Source organism: Corvus moneduloides, chromosome 8, assembly GCF_009650955.1.
Source record: "Corvus moneduloides isolate bCorMon1 chromosome 8, bCorMon1.pri, whole genome shotgun sequence".
In the NCBI taxonomy this organism is placed as follows: domain Eukaryota; kingdom Metazoa; phylum Chordata; class Aves; order Passeriformes; family Corvidae; genus Corvus; species Corvus moneduloides.
The window spans coordinates 29,419,486-29,432,720 of record NC_045483.1 but is presented as its reverse complement, the minus strand read 5'-3'; the positions used below and the strand labels follow the sequence as shown (position 1 = coordinate 29,432,720).

Here is a 13,235-nt window from a genome sequence, read left to right as displayed (position 1 = left end):
AATATTTATTTTGGAATTATTTTTTCCATCTCTCAAGATGCTTGGTCTTAAGTTACCAATCTCACATATTCAACTGCCATAAATTTATTGCAGGCACAGCCTGAACAGAACAGAGCCAATCAAAATAGACATAATCAAAGCCCTCCATTGACACCAAGGGATTGGCAATAAGGTAAAAAGGCAAGCTTAAAGGTTAAACCACTAATTCAGAGTGGTAACACAGATTTCCCTAACCAAAGTTTGCTTAAAATGTAAAAAAAAAATCACCTGTATGTAGAATTAAAAAATGCTTTATAAACAAAAAAGGAAGAGGTGAAAATCTATTTAAAACTTTGGAATACATGGTAACATCACCATGGAACCTTAGACTATCAAAACAATCAAGAAATTTAAAGCTTTACATAGCAAGGTAGAACAAGAGACAACAGCAGATGCTGATACCCAGGAAGTTCCACCTGGACATGAGGAAGAACTTCTGATGCCTTGAAATGGCTACCTGAAAACAGAGGCTAGACAAGATGAAGAGAATAAAAGCAGGTATTTATTGAAGGCCTTCAAAGGTACACCTTGGGCAGTGAAGAGGCTACACCCAACAAGGACCCTGGGACACGGGTTTGTCACATTTTATAAGTTTGGTCTATTTGTGCATCCGGGTTAATTCTCCAATAACAATTTCAGGCAATGAAGTAATTACCTCAAGTGTGCCCCCTGTTCAGAGGCTTTAGTGCACATATTTCAGGGCCTGGGACAACAAGGCATCCTTGAAGTGCAAACCTAGAGAGGGTTTGTTGTGTCCAGCCAGAATGAGAGAACAGTAGCTAACAGGCTGTATGAAGTTTCAGAGTTACATAATAAGCAGCACAGGATCTGAAAAATATAAAAGTTAAAACCTAAGGCATCACTTCCTTTCTGTGCAGTGACCGAGCACTGGGACAGACTGCTCAGAGAAGGTGTGCAATATCCCTCACTGGAGATATTCCAGACCCAGCTGGACACAGTCCTGTGCCATGTGCTCCGGGATGAACAGGGAGGTAGGAATAGATGACCCCATGGTCCTTTCCTGACCCACTGTGTGACTGTGAGGTAAGGACAGCACAGATGTATGTACATGTTCCAGAAAACAAAAACAGCATTTAAAAACAACAGGATAAGCCACTAGTGTTACCAATTTCTCCCTCCAATTATCTTTTAACATTGCTTCTTTCAGACCAGATTTACTTGGCTTCATACCAATTTTCAGATATGTTGTACTACAGACCATTTAGCTCAACTTGATTATAAAAATGTTGCAAGTTCTCCTCACAAGGAAATCTAGCATAATTCCTTTCTAAGAACCAAGTTTAAACAGATGAAGCCCATGATCTGAGCTGTTCCACAAGCAGCAGAACGGTATTTTGGGTTTGTTCTGCTTGTTATCTCATCACTAATATGGATAATTGTTGAAGCTTTTACACATACTTTGTGCCAAGTAAGTGAGGAAACACATAGCTCCATCTTTTAAAGTACATAATTTGAATATGCAGATATATTTCACTTGAATGATCTGGAATGAGGCTTCTTTTTTTCTTTCCTTGATACTCTTATTTATAATTTTTTGCTTTCAAAACCTCTGTAATATTTTAGCAGCTAGAGAAAAACCCTGTGGCATTATAACTCCTACAAATAGAAGTTATTTTTTGCAAGTTAAAAAGCTGTAGAGAAGGACTGATGAAAGACCTAAAAAAAATTATCAACCCATAGCTTCTTAATATGTTGGGCAGGGCCACAGGAAAATAAACCAACCAACTAGAAAAACTTTTCTATGAGATGAGGGGAAAAAAAGTACCTATAAAAGCCCCAGTATAATAAACATTCCTCAGCATCTACATACTTCAAGCCTGACAATAACCACACAAGCACAATGATTGCTGCTTATTTTTCCTCGAAAACCATTCTTACAGACCTGATTCGTCTTTTTAGGGGAAAATGGAATCAAGATTTTGCAAAGCCTCTGAGTCCTGGCCTGCAGAGGCATTTAGTAAATGGAAAATGGATGGCTCATGCCTCACTTGCATCTACACATGTTCCCAACAGGCAAAAAGCCAGAAGAGGAATAGGGACTCACTGCATACATTCATATTTATGAAAAAGCTTCTCCATACAAGTTTATCTAATTTTATACAGAAGAAGTATTTTTCCTGAGTTTTACTGCAACCTTTACACATCAGGCAAGCCCTGGAATTGCATCAGAGTGGGGAATGCAGATACCTTGTGGCTGGCACCAGCTACACTGACCAGCTTCCTATCTCTGGGAAAAGGCTCAGCAATCAAATCAGATGGGGCAAAGAAAAGCCATTTTTTCGAAGTCTCAAAGCAGCAAACCAGAGACTATTCCTTCCAGTCCAGTAAAATTTCTACCAGGCTGCATCTGAGCCCTTCTAGAAATGGTAACGGCTAAAACATTTAACTGCATACAAAAGCATCGCTAATCAAGGGCTAACTTCATCTTCAAAACATCTTCAGATGGCAGATTGTGTGGGTGTCCTGGAAAGCACCTCCTCAAGTGACCAGTGTGCCCCAGAAGTTCACAGTCACTAAAGGAATGGTCCAAAATCTGATTTTTAAAGTTCTAGGAAATATCAGCCTGGGCAATTAAAAAAAGAAAAAAAAATTTAAGTAATAAAAAGAGTTTTACAGTTTTACTCCACAGCATTTATAAACTGTTGATCTCAAGATGCCAAATTCAAGACACAGCTGCTGGCAGCTGGCCACTTGGGAGGCAGTCAGAATGACTGGAAATCTCATGCCTTTTAAATGCATCATCTATTATTGTCCTTCTCACCATAAGCAATACATTCATAAAGATATTTTAAAAGCCTTTCAAGCTCCAAGCAAAAGAAACCTGAAGAACAAGTTACCTCCTGTTCTCACTCACATGCACAAGGAAGACACTTCCAGGAAGGGTGAATTGAGCAACATGTACTTCTGTGGTTTACACAACCGGCATCCAAGCAGTAGAGATAACAGGACTGCGCTCCAATCCCAGCTGCACTCCCAAGTCCTGTTTTCACAGCTTGCTCACATACCATCAGCAGGAACACAAAGTTTAGTAGGATGTAGTGTGATCCAGAGCACAGAGTCCCTGAACTACACCACTGGAACCAGCAAGGCCACTCCAGCCCACAGCCAGCTCCCACTGCTCAGTCATCACTGAACGTGCAGTTAGTTTATCCCATCCCTGGGAACAAACCCTGATAAAGCCTCAGCAAAATCTCTGGCAGGTGAGAAGCACACAGAGCTAACCACAGCTACATCCTTGCATGATGATCATTTCAAAAGCTGCCTGAAGGCAGCAAAGCAGCAGCACTCAAGTGCTGCCACAGCAGATCTGGATCCCAGCTCAGCCAGACAGGCTGCAGGGATCTTCCAGTAGTGCTCCCATGGGCCAGAGCACCCCAAAACTACGATCTGCAGCCAAACACAGCACCCAGCATCCCTTGTAGGCATGAGAACCAGGACCCGCCCCGGCAGCTGCCTGTCCCAGCCATCACCTTCCCTTCTTGGGGGCCAGCACAACCAAATCCTACCAGGACTGTTAAAGCTGGGGTGCACAGACCATTTTTCCCAGCAGATGTTTCTCAATGCCCTGAGGAAGGCAAATTGACCCCTAACTCAATCACAGTTTTATCAACCCTGGAGTACACTTTCAGGCTGCAAACTGCTATTTTTAATACTGGTATCTAACCAAGGATTTACCGAAAAATGTATTTTTAGTCATCTTCAATACCTAACATTAATAAGCACTGTGCTTTAATATTACAGTCCAATCTCAGATTTAGTATTTTAACTCAACAATTCAAATTGTAGTTAAGAATCCTTTGATTCCTTTGCTGTTCAAAAGAGACAGCAGTGACCTCACCTCAGCACTGAACACTGCAAAACCTGAAAAGTCTGCAGATTTAATGGATTATTTCCTTTTCAGAAAAAGGGGAAGAGTCATAAAATGACATTTTTCTGCTTGTCCTGTCAGGCACCACTGAGAAGACTCTGACTCCATCTGCTTATATCCTCTGACACACACAATTCATACGGTCTTCCCTGTGCCTTCTCAAGATTAAAGATAAACAATCCCAGACATCTCAGCCTCTCCTCCTGTGCCAGTTGCTCCAGTCCCCCCTCAGCACTGGAGCCCTTAGCTGGATTTGTTCCAGAATGCCCATGTCTCTCTGCCACTGGGGAAACCAGGGCTGCACTCCTGATGTGTCACCAGCACTCCAGATGTGTCTCACCAGGGCTGCACAGTGTGTCAGGCCCCAACCTGGGGCAGTTATTTTCTCCCTTGGTGCAGCACTTCACATTCCCTTTTGCAGAACTTTGTGAAATTCCTTTGGGCCATTTCTCCAGCTTGTCAGGGTCCCTCTGAATGGCTGCCCTCCATCTTCACATCCATGATTAATTTTTCCTTGCAAGCAAAAAGCCCAGCAAACCAGCTCCTGCTGTGACCTCCTTGATCCGGAAGCTGTCACAAAATCATTCCAGAAACCTCCTCCATGGCTTGTGTCCTGCCAGGCTCTTGTCCCAGCAGGGAACAGAGGGGTTAAAGTCCTCTGTGGGGATCGAGGCTTGCTAACAGGAGCCTCCCTCCAGTTGTTTGAGGCCCCATCTGCTGCTTCTTCCCAATCAGATGGTCTGTAGCAGCCACCTGTAAAAGCACCCAGCACCCCTGACCCTGCACTCTCAAACAGCTGGTGGTGTGCTCCAAGACAGAGCTCCCTGCAATCCTGCCACTCCCCCACATCCTCCTCAGCATCCCACTCTACGCACCCTAAAGACCCTGTCACTGAAGGACTCCAGTCCCGAGAGCTATCCCACCACACCCCTCCAGCCTGAGGGAGACCACAACCCTGCAGTTCCACTGTCTGCTATTCAAGGATTACCATCGCGTGCTTCGGGGATGTACCCACACACGTGGGTTTCCCAGTAGAGGTTTTCCTGTAGCAGTCCTGCAGGCACATGCCTATGGTGTGCCTTCCCAGTTGCTACACCCTAGTGTCTATTACAGTAGAGCTGCACAGCAGGACAACATGGGACAGACCAGTGTTGTTACATGCCCATCAGCCTCTCCATGAAATCTGGCTTGCAGCAGAAAAATCAAATGAAGTTATGCTACCAGGCAAGTGACCTATTCAGACACTTAGTGTTCACTGTTACGTGTTTGTTTTCAACCCCCTATCCATCACACCCATCTCTTCCTGCAGAGACATCAAGAGTATCCAAAAACTGCTTTCACACATGAGAGAACTTGTTGGTTATTAAGATTCCTTAGACTGTATTATCAAGTGAGGTAACACTCTCACTCAGGAGCGTTCCTTCAAAACATCAATAAAACTTTAACATGAAACTATTTCTTTTTAAATCATGTATTCCTATTCCAGTAAAGAGAGTATCACTGCAGACATCTTTACATAAATCAGCTATAAAAGTCACCGAAACATGAAGAGTTCATTTGCCTCATGCAATACACTCATATTGGTCCGGGCCAGAGACAAGAAACAAAAACAAATACTGAACAAAAGCTGAGGCTATGTGCAAGGAATGGTTTGAATTACTTAAGTCAAAATTATTTTAGAAACTACCACTGATTAATAGGTAGCATCTCAAAGAAGAAACTCCTAAATCAAGTGCTCGTTCCTTCAGATAGCTTATTAGGTGTGCTTATTTTCTCTAGCTGAACTCCAACTCGTGTAGTCATACTAGTTTTTAAGCTCAAAGTGCATGAAAGTCACCACAGAGTCTTCTCAGTCAAGGTCACTACTGTAAAAATGTTTTAAAAAAAAGCTATTAGTTCTTCAACAGAGAGGTTTGAAATTAAAGAAAACTAGCATGTTTCATTGTTTGAGAGGCATAAAGCCAAGAGCCTGAAATGAGTACTCAAAATAGGACATATTTTCCAATGGAGGTAAAGATTACAATATAACCAACAGGAATGTGCAAGCCAGCAATACTTAACTCGGCAGCTCATGCCAAACCATGATAGTCCGTTGTACTACTTGAACACTGAAACTTGAGAAAGTGGTATTATTACAATTGTTAATAATGGAATGCAAGAACTACAAGTCACACAAATGCATTTCATGTATTTATTTTTTGTAGAAATAGACTATTCAGCACTTCAGGGATTTGAAAACCTGACAAAACTTGGATTCTTTTTTCCTGCTACATATAAGTTAAAAACCAAATGTAAATGCTATTAGGAAGGTTCCAATTTCCCCACAACTATGTCCTTGTATAGGTTATGCTGACACATTACAAGGAACAAAATATAATAAAAACCACCAACAGAAATCTCACAATGTAGTAGAAAAACCCCACATATTCTTCCTCTAGGAAAAGCAACTGTGGTTAGGAGCCACTAAAATAAAGAGGGAGATATTTCAGTATGAATCTGGTCAGAGACAAAACATAGTTCACAACCCTTGGAGCTCCAACAGGGACATGGGAACTGTAAACAGGAGTATAAATCAACAGCACTGAGTATTTTTAACTTCAGTTGCAAGCAAGGTACACTAGTTATTTGAAAGACCACAGTACACTTAGTTTTATTGTACAGATTTCTGCCACCATCACAAACACCCCCCAAAAATCCAGGGGAATATCAGTAATTCCCGCTTAAACATAAAAACCCCAAATAAATGTAACACAGAGCTTGCCCTCCCTGCACAGAAACCATCAGAGTCAGGGCCATTATGATTGCCTGTTAGGCAGCCAACTTGCACAAAATTCATATTGTTAGGGTCCAGCTTCTAATAAAGCCATTGTTTGTAGCACTCAGTAGAGGCCTGGGTTTCTTAGAATATCTCTGTCTTCTTCAGCACATTCAAATAAAAGTGCTTTTCTTCCCCCCACTCCTCTTCCCCCAAGATTTGCCTGCCACACTTATCGATTTATCATTCTCTGTAGATGAAACAAACTAGTGGAGGAGGCTGTGAAAAGTACTGGAGTAAACTTTCCAACAGTTATGCATTAAGTATGGAAAATACACTTGTTTAAACACAAGTTTCACCTGATGGATCAGCAAACAAAGCTGGTTATCATCCAGGCATCAGAAAGAGGCATTGCATAAGTACAATCAAGATCAGACAATGGTCTCAGGGGTGACCTTTAGGCAAAGGAATTAACAATCGATTTACAGTAAGTTTCGCCTGGATGAAACTGTGCAAAAAAGTTATCTAAGTATTCATGTCACCCCCCCTAAGAAAAATAGAGCTTGTTTTGGCAGAAAATTAATAGCTGAGCATTTTTCTGGCTCCCCATGACAGGCAAAGGGCACCAAAACAGAGGGAGTAGAATGGGGGAGAGCTCACCCAAGGCTGCAATGGCAGGACAGAGCTATGCAAAGGCCTCTCAACGAGCTGCTTGCACTGGCTGCTCATAGGGAATTTGTTACAGCACTTCTATCCTAACTGCCTGGAAAGTAATCAGTGATCCACTATTATTTTTAGAAATTGAGTCTACATGACAAATTCAGATTGACGTGATTCCTGGAATTCTGGCCTACTCCAGCTACACTGTGACATAACCAGTATAGCCAGTACTAAACCCACTGCTATTTTCCAAGGTGCCCACCTGGTAGCAACACAACCTGCTCTGTAAGATGGGCTCAAGAGCAAACTGGGTGCTTGTGCTGCTGAGTGCTCCTCAGAGTTCCCTGGGCATGTAGGTCTGTGCTTTTCTTAATGTGTTTGTTTATCAGTAAATAGTCAGACAAATGCTGAATTACCTCATAAGGGAAAAAAATCCCAACAAAACCAATAAAAACACAGAACAAAAAGCCACCACCCATAAAGTTTTAGATCCCTAATTAAAATTACTCTGAAGAGTCCTCAAAATGAAAAACGATGCATTAAAAAAATCCAAAACAGAACAAAGAAGAACAGAATTTTAACAAGCACAGTTTTGTTTTTTACTGAAAGAGCCATATATAATATGGGGCCACACATCATTGTTAGGTTTAGACTCTTATTAAAAACATCATGGGTTTGTTTTTTTTTTTACCAAGCTACTATCGTGTGATAGTGCATTATAAAGTCACAAAATATTTAACCATGTGTGCTTAAACCACACAAATCACATATGTCTGTTAAAGAACATAACAAAGAAAAAGGATTATTTGAAATGCAAGACTGGCATAACATTCTGTAACCAAAAATGAGACACACCACGCAAGCAAAAAAAGGTGTTGCTTTCTTTGGTTTGAGTTATATTAGTGTTCATGGCCAACCTGTCTAAGCCTACTGATTGCTGCAACATTAGCTGATAGATTATACTTTCTGGACAGCTTCCCTAAGTTTACTGTTCTGCATTTTTACAATAATACTCAGCTGCTATGGTAACAGGCACTCAAACATGCACTAAGTAAATCATCCCACAATATGAAGTCACCTGAGCATTTACCAGAATTTTTGCAGAGCAGCTGTAATTAATTGGGCTGCTAGGAAATACCATCTTCTCTCACTGCTGAGAACAGCTGAACTGCTTTACTCAGATTGGCCTCCTAGAAGAAAAAATTATTCTGGAAATATCTGTTTAACAAACTCTGATGAAGACATGCAGCATAAGAAAGCTTACACCCCACTGTAGAGACTGAGATTTGTTTAAGGGACATGATTCCAGTCACCTATGTGCAAGTAATAAAACAGTGGTACAAAGAAGATGGACACAAGGAAAAAATCGTATTTTCAAGGGTTTTACCACAGCTTTTGCAATTTCTGATATTCCAAACAGAACCGTTCAGAAAATACCAGCACAATTATTTTTTGGGGGGGGAAGGTAGCAAAAGCACTCTCAAATCTATCAGAATTTTCTGACACCTGAAGTCAGATTTGATTTCTGCTTCAGATACAACTGGTAGCAAACTACCTGCACCTCTTTTTTGAAAGAGGAGTTCTTGCTACAGCACTTACTGCAGTTACTCTGTATCTCACAGGAAGGTGCCCCAGTCCCCTCCTGAGCTGCACAGTCTGCTATTCCCAGGTGAGCCTCGCTGGGATAAGCCCCAGCCCCCAGGAAACTGTCCACAAACCATCAGCTGTGGGAAAGATGAAAATAATCACAGCAGCAACACATATAAAATTCAGCAAAGCAAAAAGTAACAGAAGCACCGAGCTGAACACAGAGCTGCTGCATATCCTTTCTCCCAGATAGTTTTTCTTACATTTCATGATTAGCACAGTAAACAACAGAGGTTGATGAGCAAAAAAAAAGCCACCAAGGCACCTCTGTTTCTTCAACAGATGCTCTTTCAAACTTGGCTTTAAAGACAACTGAACTAAAGATGATGCATTCTCACTCTTCCAAATTACAAGAAAGGTGTGGAGATCACTAGAAGAGATTCTAAGTTTTTTAATCATTTAAAAAGTAACTTTCACAAATGTAAACAAGCTCTCTAACAGCTGATAAAAGCAAGAGGAGCCTTTAAGCATCTAATATGAACAAAAAGCTGTATTTATACCAACCTGAATTTAAAAAAAAAGTGTAAAAAATTGGCTAACTTTCGGAAATAAGAAATCTGCTCATCACCACTTGGATTACAGAGATGTTTCTCTTCCATAATGCAACTTCTGCATATTTTAAGAACTTCCAGTGAAGGATCTGGTATTAGAAACCATAGGGAACACAACCCTACAAATTATCTAACAGAAGTTTGTTTCTGGAGATAGTTCACACTACTTCCTTTCCATTGTCCCTTTCCTACGAAGACAAGTCAAAGTTTCCACTCCCAAAAGATGGAGACAAACAAAAGGTGGGGACGGTGGGAGAAGCTCAAAAAGAAAATCAAGTTTGGCTTGTAATCAGCAGCACAACTGACTCTGAATTTCTGGTTACCAGTTACAGATCTGGCTTCACAATGAGCTGACAGAGGTACTTGGTGCTTGAGGTGCTTGTAAGCCAAGAGATGAGACAAATACTTACAAAGTACAGAGAGGAAACTGAGAGGACAGTGACAGAAAGTGACAATGTTTAACAAACAGTTCGGTTTTCTGAGAGAAAGGACTACTATGTCTGCTTCTTGTTTCCTAATAAGTTTTTCATTAACACTAAGCCAGACAGTTCAGATTTTCACATAAAAGCACTTATTACCAAGTCCAACAAACTTTTGGTCACAACAAGGATAACTATCTGATGCAAAACCTCCTCAAACCATCACCTGAAGCATGTGTATTCTAGACAGGGCACACAGCAACCTCTCATCAAAAAGCAGGCAGTATTCTGCTTGCATTTACTCACTGTGCTCTATCACTCCTATACCTTTTATTACTTTATTCTTCTTATAAAGATAAGAAAATTTGAAAAAGGAGCAAAGAAAGTCTTCTATTTTGACACTGGCTTCTGCTGGGTCACACAACCTATACAGTATTTGGTTTCTGCTTGGGAGCTTTGTTTACCTCTTCATGCTTACTATCTTGGGCAGTAGAAGAAAGGACTGTGTGAGGGATGAGATAATGGAAATTTATTTAGCTATTAGAGGGAAAAATTAAGGCAACCTTCATCTTCTTACTGAACTCTAACTTTTGACCCTTCTCTACCACTTCTTACACAGAAATACCCATGTGGTTTTGGTTTTCAGACACTTTTGATGAGCACATCTTTACAAACAGTTGTTGCTGTTCTGTTTCTCCAAATTCCTTTCTCTTTACTGCATTACATAATGAGATTTTTCTACTAGCACTAAAGTATTAACTGATTAAAGATTAACTCACCCCCAGGAGAGAGCATCTCAATTAAAAAAATTCCAATCATTGTAGTCACCAAGTCAAACCGCAGCTCTTCAGTGACCAACCCAACTCACCAGCTCCTGTTCCCCTGCTTGCTCCCGCAGCCTCCCATCCACCGCTGCAGGGAGGAAGGCAGGAGCCTTGACAGGGGATGCTCATGCAGGGAGCACCTAAAACTTCCAGTAAGTGACTGAAATGCCTTCCTTGTGACATACCACGTGAAACATTTGTCAGGTCTGTTTGTTCTGAAAATGTACATAAATATGTGAGTTACCACGTTAGTGTAACATTAAATGTTTACAAAACAGTAGTTAGAAAGGAAAAAGCGCCCTCTTGAAATCACCACCGTCTCTTCTTGTTGATCCAAACGCACCTTAAGATTTGACACTGTAAGGCCTGAAACTCATCCTCGGTTCTCACGGGCTCCTCAGACCAGACAGGAATACCCCGGGGGAATTACCCCGCTCAGCAGCATCCTCAACTGGTTCAAACCTACTCATGTGCTCTTTAGCAACAAAACCAGCAATTACTACTCCTGTTTTGTCAAAAGCTGCCTACGTAACTTCCACTGAGAGTCAGATAATTCAAAACATACTGGAGCAAAATATGTAGCCTCAAGGAAAGAAAAAAACTTCAATAAAAAAATCCCAGAAAGCGGAGCCAAGGGCCGAGCCGGTCCCACGGCAGCGGCGGCCGCTGTCAGCTCTGCGGAGCCGTGCCCGCTCCTCCAGCCGGGACGCCCGGCTCCAGCGGCTCCCTGCCCGCTAGCCCGTTCCTCGAAAGCCGAGAGCCCGCACCGCCCTGCCCGAGCGGGATGTTATGTTCGTACCGCTGGAATTCTGAGGGACCGGGACCCTGCGAGCCGCAGCCCCGCGGCGCGGGACGAGCCCCGGCAGGGCAGGGCACCGGCACCACCCGCGACGCCGGCGCGGCCCCAAGCGGCACCGGGCAGCCCGGGGTACGGGGCCGGGGCGCTCGGCTCCGCGCCGGGGGCACAAGGAGCCGCCTCCCCCGGCAGAGCGGGAGGCCACGACAGCGCCCGGAGCCGGGACCGGCCCGCGGGGCTCCCGCCGACCCAGGCCCGCGTCCAGCACCCGAGGAAGGAGCTGACAGGACGGGGCTCCCGTTCCGGCGGGGAAGGGGGAGCCAGGACAAGGCATGGCGGGGACCGGGGCCCCCTCTCGCCCCTCCCGGCCGCCGCCACCGCCTCGCGCCCCCGGGCACCGCCGCCGCTCCCGCCCTCACCTTGGAGCATGGCCTCCAGTTTCTTCCTGTCCACCCGGAATCGCTCCTCGCCCCACTCGGGGCTGTGCAGGGGCCGCGGCGGCCCGGCCGAGTCCTCCTCGGAGCCGGGCGCGGGCGAGTCGGCGCTGCGCTCGCTGTTGGAGCCCGGGTCGGAGAGCGGCTGGGGCAGGTACCCGCTCAGCGGGTCGCACTGCGCCGCCATGGCGCTGCCCGGCGGCCGCCGCCCCGGGCCCCACTCGGCCGCCTCCCCGCGGGACGCTATCTGCCCCCACAGCCGCCCGGCCGGCGCATCCCAGCCGCCGCCGCACCGAGCCCCGGCGCCGCCCGCCTCTGCCCGCGGCTCCCCGCCGAGTGAGCGCGGCCCCGGCCCGGCGGCGTCCGCGGCTCGGCGGCGCCCCCAGCCCGCCCGCAGCCCGCACAGCATCCCCACCTCCATTGGGCCGCCGCCCGCCGGGGAGGGGCCGGGGATATCCCCGGAGGGAGGGGGCAGCGCTGCGGCCCCGGCCGAGGGCGGGGAGGCACGGAGGGAGGGCAGGGGAGGAGAGGGGAGATGCCACCGCCCCCAGCGGCACCGCCCCCGCCTCAGGGTGCTGGGCAGGGGTCTCTGCCGGCCGAGGTCCCCGGCCAGCTGGGATCGACCTTTCAGCCGCGATCCCCCCGGATCCGGCGACCCGCCGACCCTGTGAGCGGGTCGGCAGCGACCGTGCGGTGCCGGGCCACACACAGGACCGGCGGGTGTCGGTCCTGGGTTACCCCGTGCCCGGAGCCGATCCCGAAACGCGCCGCTGTGCGCGGCGGGACCAGCTCGCCGCAGCTTTGCCGAGCGTCCCGGAGTCACTGCGTGGTGCCCTGGCTGGCACATCCCGTCCCGCGGGGGAGGAGGGCCTGGCTCCCCGCTCGGACGTTTCGCTGCACGGAGCCTCGTGACGGAGAAGTGCCTTGTGCCGCAGCACAAGAGACTGGGTTATGTGTCCCTCACGTTCCAGCAGAATTGTGTTTGTCCACACCCAGAATCCCAGCTGGATGTACACCGGCACAGTTCATACCACTTGGCAAACAGTTTCAGCCCAGAAGCACGCAGTGGTGTAGAGGAAACATCAGCATGGGCTGCCACACTGGCCTGGTGGCAGTGGTGGCGTTTTGCTGTTCCCGCAGCCGGACACTGCCCGGGAAGCGGATCACTGCCCAAGCGTGACTGCCCAAATCACCTGGACAAGAGTAAGAATGGACACCCTG

General features: G+C 45.8%; 1 protein-coding gene across 1 annotated transcript in view; it reads right to left on the bottom strand.

Annotated features, from left to right (window-relative positions):
- Positions 1-12,277, bottom strand: part of BICC1 (BicC family RNA binding protein 1) — a 92,963-nt gene extending 80,686 nt beyond the window's left edge. Inside the window, exon 1 of the mRNA XM_032116350.1 lies at positions 12,000-12,277. Within this exon, the coding sequence (XP_031972241.1) occupies positions 12,000-12,201 (202 nt within the window). The 5' untranslated portion in view covers positions 12,202-12,277. The remainder of the gene's footprint in view (positions 1-11,999) is intronic.
- Between the last annotated feature and the right edge of the window lie 958 nt (positions 12,278-13,235).